At 42.6% G+C, this 13902-nt stretch overlaps 1 protein-coding gene across 1 annotated transcript in view; it reads right to left on the reverse strand.

The window, feature by feature from the left end:
- Positions 1-5007, reverse strand: part of Pgap1 (post-GPI attachment to proteins inositol deacylase 1) — a 69924-nt gene extending 64917 nt beyond the window's left edge. Inside the window, exon 1 of the mRNA XM_051153823.1 lies at positions 4740-5007. Coding sequence (XP_051009780.1) covers positions 4740-4886 — 147 coding nt within the window. The 5' untranslated portion in view covers positions 4887-5007. The remainder of the gene's footprint in view (positions 1-4739) is intronic.
- Positions 5008-13902: the final 8895 nt, after the last annotated feature.

The raw sequence follows: 13902 nt of genomic DNA on the forward strand, positions 1-13902 counted from the left end.
TTAATTTAGAATCAGTTATCAATTATGCCTTGAGATGAGGATAAGAGCTTTCTATGATCAAACCAATTTTTTTTTTCCATTTTAAAGTACTTTTTACGTGGCTCCTTTTACTCAGGCCCACCTAAATACTCTAGCTGTTACAACTTTAAACAAAGCACGCAATCGTTATTGTTGTTATGCGTGTGTGTGGATGTTCATCATTTGTGTGTATGTGCATGATACGTGTGTGCACCTGTGTGCGTGTGCATGCAGAAGCCAGAGGTCAACACTGGGTATCTTCCTCAATTATTCTCCACCTTATTTATTTGCGCTGTGCCTGAGCCTTCAGACCACAGATTCGGCGAGGCTGCCTGGCCTGCCGCTGCCTAGCCAGCTCTGGAATCACAGGCACAGATTACCACGCCCAAGTTTTTACCTGTGTGCTGGGATCAACCCAAGGACTCCCTCATGACTGCATGGCAAGCTTTGCATCTACTACGTCATTTCCACAGCCCCAGGAGGTTGGTTTGATGCTTTAACAGTGATGACTTAGCAAAATAATCCGAACCTTACAACAAAGTCTTGCTCAAGATGTGCACACCCGTCCTACCATACACACTGCACTGAGTCAGCCTCAGTTTCCACTCATAGGCCAGGGGCATAGGGTGTCGGCGAGCCGGAAGCTACTCTGCAAATCCTTCACTATAAGATATGCAAGCTCTTAATGTCATCCTCAAAGGGCAGGCACTTATTAAAGATGTATAGCAAAGGGCAAGCGCTTCCGGTCCCCTCCTTGAGGCACATTCTCACTCCGTAGGCTCTGCTGGTCTTGACTCCCCATCTTCCTCCCTGTCTCCCAAGGGCTGGGAGTTATAGGAGTGCGTCGTCGAATCTGCTGTCTCCTTCCTTCTTTCTCCTTCCTTCCTTCCATTCTCTGTCTCTCTGTCTCTGTCTGTCTGTCTGTCTCTCTCTCTCTCTCATAATAGAAATCATTAAAAATAAGCCATTATACTGAATCACAGGTTTAAACAGATATGAATACATTAATGATCTAGAAATGTATAACATATACGTACTTGATGAAACATTTGACTGTATAAATTTCAATAAATGTTGTTCATACTGCTCAAGGAAAAAAAAAAAACCTCCCGGCTCAAAAAAGAATTCTAATCATTTGTGTAGATTTTAGACTATTCCTTTGAGGATATTACCAAAACCAGGCCAACTATACCACAGAAGCATTTACAGGACTATGTGAGTTCGAGCCCAGCCTGGTCTACAAAGCAAATCATGACAACCAAAAAAACAAACAAACAAAGATTCCAACATCTACCTCATTTTTATAACTTACACAAGCCATGTTCTAAAATTTGTGTTTAATATATTTACATTTTTCAACTTCAAAAAATAGGCATTGAAAAGAATGCCTCTTAACCATGGTCCTTCGGCTATCCAGTTCCCCCACCCCAGGTGAGAACCAGTGTTAATCAACTTATATGTGCTGCCAAATATTTTGTATATATCCAAGCAAATACATTTATAGATCATTTTCTCCCCTTCACATCAATAGTAATACATTATAAATGCTGATCAGATAATATATCCTGGTGCCCTTCCTCCTTCATACATGCCAACCAAATGACCTGTATGTCCAAATTCACCTCTTCTGCTACATTATAAGTAATTTTCATATTCTTGCCTCTCATTAAAATAAAATAAAATTTATTATTTATTTATGTGTGTGTGGATGCGTGCATGTGTGAGTGTGTGTGTGTGTGTGGTTGCGTGTGTGTGCGTGTGAGTGGTTGAGTGTGTGGGTGCACGTGTGAGTGTGAGTGTGAGTGTGTGAGTGCATGCGTGAGTGTGTGTGTGCATGTGTGAGTGTGTATGTGTCAGTGGGGGGTACGTGCATGTTTGTGTGTGTGCGCATGTGTGTGTGTGTGTGTGAGAGAGAGAGAGAGAGAGAGAGAGAGAGAGAGAGAGAGAGAGAGAGAGAGGGAGTTTGCCTGCATGGTGACAGTGTCTAGCGTGAACTGGAGTTAGGAATGGTTGCAAGCCACATGTGGGTTCTGGGAACTGAACCCCAGCTCTATGCAAGAGCAGCAAGTGCTCTTGACTGCTTAGCCATTTCTTCAAGCCCCTCAACTTACATTTTCTCAAAAGCCTTTGAAAACCCAATACAACATGCATATTCTTTCTTTTCTGCAGAGCGTTGGACATGACCTCTTGCTACATTATAACTAATTTTTACATTCTTGCCTCCCTTCTTGTTAAAATATATACATTAAAGAGAGGCTTTTTAATCACTAATTCCTTCTCATGCCAAATGTATCTAGTCATCCAACAAACAACTGTCTAAATAAACATCAACATGCCTTGTTATAAAATATGGTTTCTATTCCCAGCATCAACATTTCCTTTCAGAGAGGAATCATTAGGTCACACACATGAACAGAGGCAAATGAGCCTAAGAGAGAAAAGAACTCGGGTATTTCTTCTGCAATTCTACAACTTGCCTAAAATTATGTGCAGCCGACCAGCAGCTTGGCTTTAGTGGCATCATAAGGTAAGAAGCTGTAATTGATGCGGTAGACTTGAGATCTAACCGTAAAATAGTCAGTTCACTCCAGATAAGAGCATCCAGGAAGCTACAGGCAAAGGATGAATAGAGATAGTACACAATTTTAAGCTAAAATGTTCATTTTTGCAAAGGGTTTTGATTCTGTCACTCACTTAAAAAATGCCATTTATCATTTTCTGATGACAAGCTAAGAAAGACACAAAAAAAGCAACTAAAAAAAAATTAAGAAAAACAAAAAGGCCTCAAGAAAGATGAGAATGCAATGAGTAGGACATGCCACCTGCTGGATAGCGAGCTGTGAGCAATCAGAAAGCTGCAGAAACGCTCATTTAAAAGGCAAGAGATAAACTACCTTTAGAACAGTTCTATTCATATGAAAACCATTTGGCTCTTAACTTGATGAGCTTGATTATGTTAAAATCTCACTATTTGCTCAAAAGGGCTCATTCCTCTAGGTAGGCCTTAATTCTGTTAGTAAAATAACATAATTCATTCAAAGTAAAAGTACAAATAATAATGTCTGCTAAAAAGGTGTATTAAAATACTTACCACTATGATTATTACTGTATACACAAATTAGTAAGTGTCAAACTCCAAAAAGGCGATTTGAACCAAAAATAACTAAATACCCAGGACTCAGCAGGAAAGCCCGACAGCTCTTTTGTGGTAGTGATACTAATTTTCTCTTTCTAGGCAGGAAACACATCTGTGAGCCCATATGCTTTGTTCCCAACATAAAGGCGGGCAATTTCTACCACTGCAAATATTAAAATAGATTCAATAATTGTGGGAAATCTAAAAATAAATGGTAACTGGTATTTCAAAATGATTTTCTTGTAACAACACTAAACTAAAGCAACCTACTTCAGTCTAATTGAGTTTCCAAATTATTAAGCCGTAGACAATGAAAAAGAACTACAGATTATATATTTAACTATTTCGATTCTAATGCACATAAACAGATCAACATCACATCAGTTTATTAGCTTAGGAATTAACACCAACTTATTAAAAAATCTCTAACAGCATCTGAAATTCCGTGTTTCCACTCCTTCGTAAACACTGACGCAAAATCCAGGTAGGAATTCTTTTACTAGAAAACATCCACAGGAAAGGATGATCTTCAGCAATTTAAGCCTCAGTTTTTAAATGTAAGTAAGAGGCGCATCAAACAGGCTCCCTCTGTAAGGACCTGTACACAGTGGCAACCCTGATCCCCATTCTTCATCCTACAGAAACAGCTGCTGTGATCTTCAAAGTATACCAAGAATGCACTTTATCAAAACGTATTTTGCATGTTTTATAGGTGTTATTATAATAGATACTCCAAAATTAAGAGATTCATTTGGAAATCTCAAGAAAAATATCACCGGAGGAAAATTTCTCCTGACAGCTGTGTAATTTGTCATCATCTCTTTCTACAGCTGGTCATGAATGAAATTCTAGATTCTACTACGCAGAACAAATGAAGCAATTAATTGAAAGCATTCAAATTGGAATGGAGGCGGTGGGTGCGGTGAGAGGGGAGGCAGATCCTGTTAAACCTAGTGGAAAAAAAACCAAAATAACACCAAGAAAAAGAATGTGCATGCAACTGATTATAACAGATATCATAATAGATTATGCAGGTCACTGCTGAGAGCCATGCGGAAACACAGGTACGCACGCCCACGGACTCAGAACCCACAGAACAGGTGGATCCGCAAAATTCTCGACAAGAGGAAACTAAATAGTTTTCAGTTTAATTATTTATCAGGCCAGACTTTCACTTCACCCAAAGGTAAAACCTCAGGGCTTCTTTTTAAAATCAGCCTTGGCAACTCTGCAGACGCTGGGTTTCTTTCCAGAAAAGCGAAAATCTGACGTGCCCATCACTGGGCGCGAAGAGAATTCATCTCCTTGCAAGCAAAGGAGGGTCCCAGAAAGACAAGGACTGGGGAGAAGGACCCAGGCTGGCTCTCTGGGGATGAGAGAGGCAGTGCCCATAGGGCCAGAAGTCGGGGTCCGGGGTCTGGGAGTTCAGGGGTAGGGGACGAACGGCCTCGGAGGCGAGGACACCCAGCCCAGCACCAGGCAGGAGACTGGCTTCAAGCGACGGGAGGGCTCCGACCCGGGAAAGTCCAATTGAGCCGGGGAGGAGCCCGGGAGGCGCGAGCGCGCAGGTGAGGAAGGGCCATACCTGGTACTCGGGGTACTCAAACATGTAGCTCATGCTGCACTTGTTCTCCTCGAAGCCGAAGAAGACATCCCACAGCCCCAGGGTCGCCAGGAACACCATGAAGACATAGAAGGCCAGGTTCCAGAGGTTGACTGAGTGGAGAAACATGGTGCAGCTGAGCGCCTCCACCGCTGGAGAAGCGCTGCAGCCCAGACAGAGCGAGGGAAAGACGCCCGTGCCAAGCCGTGCCCAGCAGAGCAGCGCGCGCCTGCGCGGAGCCCGCCGAGCATCCTCCCTCCCCTTCGGCCGCCGCTCAGCGCGCCTGCGCGCAGCCATCCCGCGGCACCGCCCACGGAGGAGGTTGCAGGCGGCGTTTGCAGCCGGATCGCGAATGTGCGCCTGAGAAGATGGAGTGAGAAAGCAGAGTGGGCTGGGCTGGAGGACGTAGAGAGAAACAAGAGGGAGCAAGGAAAGGGAGAAGGGGGGTGGGGTGGAGTGGAGGAAGGAAGGGAGAGGGGGATGGGAGCGCGAGATCCCAGAGGCTGGAGAGGGAAGGGCCGGAGGAGTACCAAAGGAATTGGCCTGGGGCAAGAAGAACGCACTGAAGTCCTGAGGCTGTTAATGATCCTGTGCTGATTGGCCAAGGGAGGCAGCACATCAAAGACTTGTCCAGTGGCTGTCACACCGCGGACACCTTTCCCTGCAACAGTTCAAACCCCCTTCCTGTTCAATTTCGAACAGCCTCGGGCCTCCGCAATTTCCCTTCAAGATTTCCCGGACCAGCTAGCTTGATTCCTGAGGAGACAAATAGCTTTCATTCTCCCTCTTAGACCACCGACTTGGGCCCTGTAGGTAACGACACTTGAAAGCACCGGCTCATTAAAATAAACCCCACAGCAGTTGGAGCAAATCCTGCTCTTGATGGAAGCCTAAATCATACGAAGGGTGGCCTCTAAAAAAAAAAACCACTGTGAAAATGCCCACCAACATGATGTCCCCAGTTGTCATCTGCAGGATCAGGTTGACACTGATTTGCGGTGCTGTCCAGATCCTCCACCCCCACCCCTATGTCTCTGGGGATTGGTTCCACATTGACTTTAGAAAGCAATTTTGTTCATGCTTCCAATCTTTCTCTTGTGACTTAATTCATTCTGAAGGATTTCAATTTGTCTTTACACAAAGGATGGAGTTTAAAAAGCAGGTTAATATACGTTAACAGCTTCAAAACGCTGGAATGTTATGAGGTGTCAGTCCTTAAAAGCTGACCAGACACAGCAGATGAGTGTGTGTGTTTGTGTGTGTGTGTGTGTGTGTGTATAACTTCAGAATTTTACTTAGAATGTGTTTTGGCACTGACTCGATTTCATTTTACTTAGACTAATTTTCTAGCATATATTTTTGAGGAAATTTGGCTATGATATGTGAAATCAAAGAATTTTAATGCTGAAAAGAACTTATTGTGTATCTTATTCAAATCCCTGCTATTCAAAAGTAAGAAGCTATGATCCAGGGGCTGGAAAGATGGCTCAGGGGTGAAGAGCACTGTCTGATCTTCCAGAGGACTCGGGTTTCCCAGCACCCACATCGCAGTTCACAACTGTCCATAGCTCAAGTTCCAGGAGAATCCGACTCCCTCACACTGATACATACAGGCAAAAGACCAATGCACATAAAATAAAAGAAGCTGTGATCTAAATGTAAAGTGATAAGGTAGATATTTTTCTTGCCCTGCACAGAAACACTTGGGGATCTAAGCAAATACAACTAGCTACAGAATATGGAATATTTGTGAAGAAAGAAAGTAATGGGGAAATGGACAGGTGAGCTTATATGTAGGTAGATTTGGAAGGACCAGGATAACAGGTGAGGGAATTCTGGGTAATACTGACTAGCAGGGTAATGATTAGCTAATACACATTTAAGGGTGCCATGTCTGTTTCTGATGCTCTGTGTGCTCAGCTTGGTGTATCAGTTACTTGTCCGATGCTGTGACAATATCCTGGCCCAAGCAACCTAAGGAAGGGCTTGTTTCGGCTCACAGTTCCAGCTCATAGGCCATCACAGCAGCAGAACCTGAGACAGCAGGTCAGTTTGCATCTGCAGAGAGGACGCGAAGAGAGACGAATGCCAGGGCTCAGCTCCCCCTTTTCACTTTCCACTTTAGTTAACTTAATGTAGAAAATCACTCCCGGGTATGTCCAGAGATTTGTCTCCAAGGCGATTCTAAATGCCATCCAGTTGACAAAATTAACCTTCACCCCTTGTCAACTTGACACTCAATCTTACTATTAAACAATTACCTTCCACCTTGTGTTTCCAAGGGATCATGCCCCTCTCACAATGCAGATGCATTTAGCACAACTTCAGCAGTCCCCATAACCTTCGACAGCCCCAATACTAGGCGACAGTGTCTTTTCTGCAACTAAGGCAATCTCTTAACTGTGAGTACCTATAACAACAGAAATTTCATGACATAATTTCAACATATGATGGTACACAGTGAACATTCTCCTTCCAAAAGGGAGGAATAAGGAAAGATCAGGTCAAAGCAGATCAAATCTCAGCAGAGCAAACATAATATTCTTTAACTCTATGCCAGGCATCTAGACCACGTGATGAAGTCATCTGGGTGCTAAGAGGCCTAGGTTGTTAAGCCCCTCCTGCTCTGTTGTCTGCAGACCATAAACCCCTCTTTAAAAGAAAGTTTTGTTTATTAATTTTGTGTATGAAGGCTTTGCCTGCACATATGCAATTGCACACATATAGGCATGTAGTGCCCACAGAGACCAGAAGACACTGGACCCCCTGGAAGTGGAGTTCCATTGGAGTTATATAGACAGCTTTGGACTGAAATAGAGGCGCTGGGAACTGAACCCAGGTCCTCTGCAAGAGAAGCAAGTGCTCTTAACCACTGAGTCAGGAGCATCACAGCCTCTCTCTTGAGTCAGCTCCACTCCACACATGCATCCTTGGCAGACATCTCATGGTTCTGGCATCTCTAACAATCCTGGGGGCTCCATTGCAGCTTGGGTTTCACTTTCATAGCTTCGTACAACAACCTCTCAAGGAGCCCAGTCCTGTCGTATTGCCTAGGCTCAGTTGCTCTATGAAACTATGGTATACGACTCTGTGGTGTCCTGTCTTACCCACCTACCCAACTAGTACCATATAGATGGTACTTCCCAGCTCTCCTGACCCAGCTCAGGATGGGTGATCTCATACTCCCTCACCAATTTATTCGGACAGTCTTTATTTTTATTTTAGATGTACGACTACCTACATGTATGCACGTGCATACATGTACTCACAGAGTTCTCACAAAGACCAGACAACAGGGATTGGATCCCCTAGATCTAGGGTTTCAGATGGTTTATAAGCTGCCTTGTGGGTTCTGGGAGCCAAACCTAGGTCCTCTGTCAGAGCAGCAAGTGCTCATTACTTCTGAACCATCCCTATAGTTTCCTATGTTTCCCATCCGGTGTTTCCTATGCTTAATAGACATGTGAAACATTTGAAAGTGGTTCTAGGAGGAGACCCAAGATTCTGCTGCCTCACAGACACCTGGGGTGATCTCAGTGATGCTGGCCAGGACACTGCACTTTGAGTAGCGAGGATGTTCGCACCCCCAGGGACTGGTGCATGAAGAAAAAAATGAACCTAAAGATGCTAGAGTTTATTTGCCAGGGAGCTCTTGTAAATCCTGGCAGCCTATTACCTTGGTTGTCCACCAAGAAATAGCATATAAAGTCAGGTGAAGCCAAGGACGATGACACACACCTGTAATCCCAGCACTAGGAAGCAGGAAGCAGGAAGACCACAAATGTGAGGCCAGCCTGGATGACACGGGGAGAACACCTGGAGGGGAGGGAAAGCAAAAGAGATGGAAGTAGGCCGAGAAGACAATTGATTCCACATGGTTATAATGTGGGTTTTGAGACAGGGTCTTGTATAGCTCGTTCTTACCTCCACCTCCCAAGGGTGCAGATTCCAGGCATTGGCCACCAAACCGAGATTGTTTATAATCCTTCTCTCCTACTTTCACTCTGTTTTCCCCTATCCATCACTGTATCTCCTTCAGGCTTCACTTTAATATCTAACCTCACTCTTCTGAGCACTCATTCCCCCCCCCCCCAAATCCCCGGCAGTGCTGCCAACTTTCCTAAAAATCTTATCTTTTAATCTTACTCTAAGTCCAGACTCCCTGTTATGGACCAGTATAGTCTGGTTCTGAGCGGCGACCCTGGCGTGTCTGAGTACTGTGGAGAAAGATGACCCGGACATTTTAGTTACTGTCCAAAAGTATTTGGGTCTGTCTTCTGAACAGCTTCTGCTCCTGTTTATATCTCATCTCCATTCCCTTTTAGACTGTCTTCACATGTACGGAGATAATTTTGGTTTTCAGGTATGCATTGCCTCAGCTTCTTGCTTCCGCTCAGGCCTGAGTGAGCTGATATGTCTAATGGGTTTAGAATTCCTGGCAGGCTGTGAGCATTAGTGTTGTACTCTGTTGTCTTTAGAGGACATTGAAAGCAACCCTGCCTAGTTAGGTTCCAGTCTCCCACACACTCCCATTTCTTTTCAAGACATTAATTCTTTCAAGTTTAGGTTTCTGCCAGTGTCTCTTGTTCTGTCTTCTCTATCCAAATCATGTTAGTGTGCTTAAGTCTTATTCATGAAGAAGAAGAAGAAGAAGAAGAAGAAGAAGAAGAAGAAGAAGAAGAAGAAGAAGAAGAAGAAGAAGAAGAAGAAATCTCCCAATAGCTATTACTTGTCACCCCCACCTTCTTAACCCAGTCAGGGTTCCCTGGAGTGTGCTGTGTACTCTCCCCTCCTTACCTTCCAGCCATACTTCCCTAAACAGACAAATTTCACCCCCAACTCCAATGACTTGTTTCTTGTGATGATAACCATTGACCTAGTTGGCAAATTCAACAGAGACTTCCATGATCTGCATGGTCCTGCTCTAGAACTCTGCCCTCGTCCCTAAGGCCATTTGCCACAGAATTTTCTCCTGCCAATCAGGGCTTTCACTCTATACCATGTAATTTCTTCTAGTAACTTCGTAACCTAAATGTTACTAATCCTGTGATTTTACCTCTCAGCCATCATCCAATCCTTCAGAGGCCAGAACTTGAAAGCCAAGGTAGCAAAATAAAAATGAGAGATCAGCCCAGCCTGTAAACAGAGTGCTTCAAAAAAACCTAAAAATCAAAAAGTTAGTCATTTTTAACTGGAGAGTTGGCTCAGAGGTCAAGAGTATTTGATATTCTTCTCAGCACCCACATAGTAGCTGACCACCATCTGTAGTGTCAGTTACAGGAGATCCTACGCTCACTTCTGACCGCCATGGCACTAGCCACACACACAGGCAAAAATATGCATACATATTAAATAAATAAAAATAATAAATTAAGTTTTTAAAATTAGTCAGAAGTTCCTCAGGGCCTGGACTACAGTCAAGGTTCTCTTAATTGCAAGAAACCCAGAGTAACGAGCATAAAAAGATGATTTGTAGATAGATCTCGGATTTCAAAAGTAAAGTCACATCAGGACATTTACCACGGCTTCTTAAACTGGTGGTGGTTGCCCCTCCCGGGGGTCCTGTGACTAAATATGAGAGTAGTGAAAAAAACTGCAACAGTAAAAGGTTCCTGGACGTGCAGCACCCAAAATCTAACTCAAAGTCAAACTCATGACAAGTCCAAGGTGTTTCTGGCGTTCTGGCTCCTGTGGCATCCCACAGCTTTGCTGCAGCCTTGATTCTGAGCCTATTGTGCTCAGTGTCTGCCATGCGGCCCTTCACACCATACCATGATGCCTGAATCCCGTGGCTACAGATCCAAGGCTACTCTATGCTATGAATTGTAGTGTCTTCACTCTTCATACAAGGTTTTCTGCCCTTCTAGAAATGTAATGGTTTAAACTGGGCGTGGTGGCGCATGCCTTTAATCCCAGCACTCACTCGGGAGGCAGAGGCAGAGGCAGAGGCAGAGGCAGAGGCAGGCAGATCACTGTGAGTTCAAGGCCAGCCTGGTCTACAAAGCAAGTCCAGGACAGCCAAGGATACACAGAGAGACCCTGTCTCGAAAAACCAAAAATAAAATAAAATAAAAACCCAAAAGAAGAAAGAAAGAAAGAAATGTGATGGTTTAATTATGAAAGACAGACATTTCTAATACTTTCCTACCATTGTTCCTCAGCATTTAGACAGCAAATTCATATATCTTTGGTTATACTGTATTAAAATCTTTGATTTTTAAAATTGCTGTTTAAATTCAGACTTGAGTTTGGTAAGAACTAATTAAATGTATTTTGGCTTGGAATTTAAAAGAATTTCCAACAATTTCTGAAATGACCCTAAGCATACTTCTACCCTTTTGCAAGACATATTTATATGAAGTGGCTTTCTCAACACAGATGATTATAAAATCAACTCTGAAAAATATTGAAGATACTCTTTTGTATAGTTTAAATTATTCATGATTTAATTTTTATATAAAAATGAACAAGCATATCCCTCTCATGTATGCAAAGTTGCTTTTGTCATTATAAATTATATATAAAAGAATTTTTAAATAAATATATGGCTTATTATCAGTAAACATTTTAGTTCAATACCTATTTATATTCACCTATATGCCTAAGTGCTGTTAAATTTTCTTGGGCATTAAGAGGTATGGAATGAAAAAAACTCTAAGAAGCCTTGAAATACAGGATGCACACAGCATCCTCATGGCCACTCCCATCTTAAATCTAAATGATCTTTTAGCCAGTCACCACTTACTACAAACTCTGTCACTCTACTTTAGATTTGTGCTTTGACAAGAAATTGGACCAAAGTGCTATCAACCTTTGAACACTGTGACATGACATTGTCACCTACCAAGTTGACTTTTAAAACTGTAATTAAGTACTAAAAGTAAAACCAGAAAAGCTTATAATGTTCTGAGTATGTGGTTTTGTGTTGGGCCACATTTATAGATATCCTCATAGGCCATGAGTTAGACACCTTTGGCTTGTCATCCTCTTGAGTTGGTGCTCATGATGAAAGACTTAACAAGGATTTGGAGTATGTAGGATTGGGAAGATAAAGTAGAACTGGAACATAGTAGACAAAGGAGTTAGAGCTTTACCCAACAGACAGTAGAAACTATTGAACATTGATAAATGGGAGCCATTCAGAGTTAATAGGCTTTCTTCAAAGTGTGTCACAGACAGGTGCGGAAGTCTAGGGACAACGTGTAGGTTCACTAGAGGACAACATCCAGGAGTCAGTTCTCTCTTCGACCATGTGGCCTCCCGGGGATCAAACTTAGGTTGCCAAGCTTGGCAGCAACTAACTTTGTCCTCTGAGCCATCCCGATGGTCTAGGAAGGAGGGATTCTGTTGCCCTGAAATGAAGAGCAATACGAGGTTAAATACTGAGAAATAGTTTGGGTAAATAACGTGGAAAGATCTCTAGCATATATCATTAATGGAAAGACAAGGTATAAAAGAATGCATATATTAAAAACATCCTAGTTTTGGTCATACTCTCTGTAACAAGGAGAAACACTGAAAGGAGAGCTAAAGTGTTAGTAAGGTAAAGGGAGTGAGATGCTGGAGGCAAGAGCAGAAATAATAGCTCTTATGGGTTATTTTAATCTCCTTTTAAGCTGAACCACAAGACACAGTAGCCAGTCAAGAGTAAAGTAAGTTTTAAAATCTTCAGATTCATTTGTTTTATTTTCTGCGCATGGTTGTTTGCCTGCACGTGTGCGTGTGTGTCTCGTAGATGTCAGGAGAGGGTATCAGATCCCTAGGAACCAGAGCTAGAGGTAGTTGTGAGCCACATGTGAATGCTAGGAACCAACCTGGGCTCCCCTGGCAGAGGAATGAGTGCTCCCCCCCTTCCCGCCCCCAGCCATCTCTCCAGCCACAAAAATAAAATAACTTAAAAGCAATTGAGACAATTAACACAACTCCATAAAACTGTTAGCTAAAGTGTACCTCTTCCCCCAAAATGTTTATCTCGAGTGGTTTTAGACACAGGACTATGTGTATTCATTATATTAGTGAGATGCAGTCTAAAGACAAAAGGAAAAAAACCCAAATTTTAATTTCCAGGTTTATTGTACGTGTTGTTATTTGGGGGACTATTTTCTTTATGCTATAGGATCAAACAAATACAATAAACTGTTACTGAGAATTAATATTTTTAGTGCAAGAGAATAAAGAAGCAATAAAAATTCAAAGGAATAAAAAAAGGTGATGTAGCTCACGTCTGACAGGTAGTAAACAAACCACCAACCTAAGAACAGCATGAGAGAACATATTAACCATTTATGTTTTAATGTATCTGCTTTTATACATTTACCACTTTTATTTAATCTAAAATTGATAATTTCATAATAAAATTTAAATATCTTAATTTGTTTTACTTTCAAAAATGATAACAACCTTTGAAGAGAATATATTGAAAACATTTTTTTTTTTCCTAAAATAGGACAAAGCAGAGGAAATCTGGAGAGCAAGCGACTCAATATGTCACCGTTACACCATGGGAAAAAAGACTCAGAGATGACTCCGTGAGGCAGCTGTAGGAGAGCCATGGTGCCTTATGTAGAAAAAGGAAAACCAGAGCGAGGGCTGTTTCATGGGAAAGGTACATCCTATTTTGTGAATGGTTGTAACTGGGCATTTCCAAAAGCCACCCAGTCTCACAGGAACAGAGTTCAAGTCCTCAGAGGCCAAGGCAGAGCTTCTGTGGAGCTTCCGTCGTCGTGTAAGAGCTGAGACTTTAAGGGTCAGCTCCTGTCAGCGGGAGCTTAGTCAGAGGCTGATGGCTTCACTTCAAGGCTGCAGTAGAGGCCCGCAGAGGATGAGCAGGAGTGTGCTGTTTGATGACACTGGGCAATCATTCCCACACCTCAGCATCAGGGTCACAAAGATTGAGGGACAGAGACACACCACGCAGACTTGGTGGCACGAGTCACTGGTCTGGGACTCTCTGCTTGGGAAATAATCCAAACGATTGATCACACCTTAGTTTTATGTTATAGAAAATATTTGAAGTGCCATGGAGATCTAATGACAGTGTACCTACAATGCATATACTATGGGAATCTATGTAGCTGGTACAGGGATGTTATAAAGAATTTAATAATGGACAATGCTAAGAAAAAGGTAAGAAATGAAATTAAAA

Source organism: Acomys russatus, chromosome 12, assembly GCF_903995435.1.
Source record: "Acomys russatus chromosome 12, mAcoRus1.1, whole genome shotgun sequence".
Taxonomy (NCBI): Eukaryota; Metazoa; Chordata; class Mammalia; order Rodentia; family Muridae; genus Acomys; species Acomys russatus.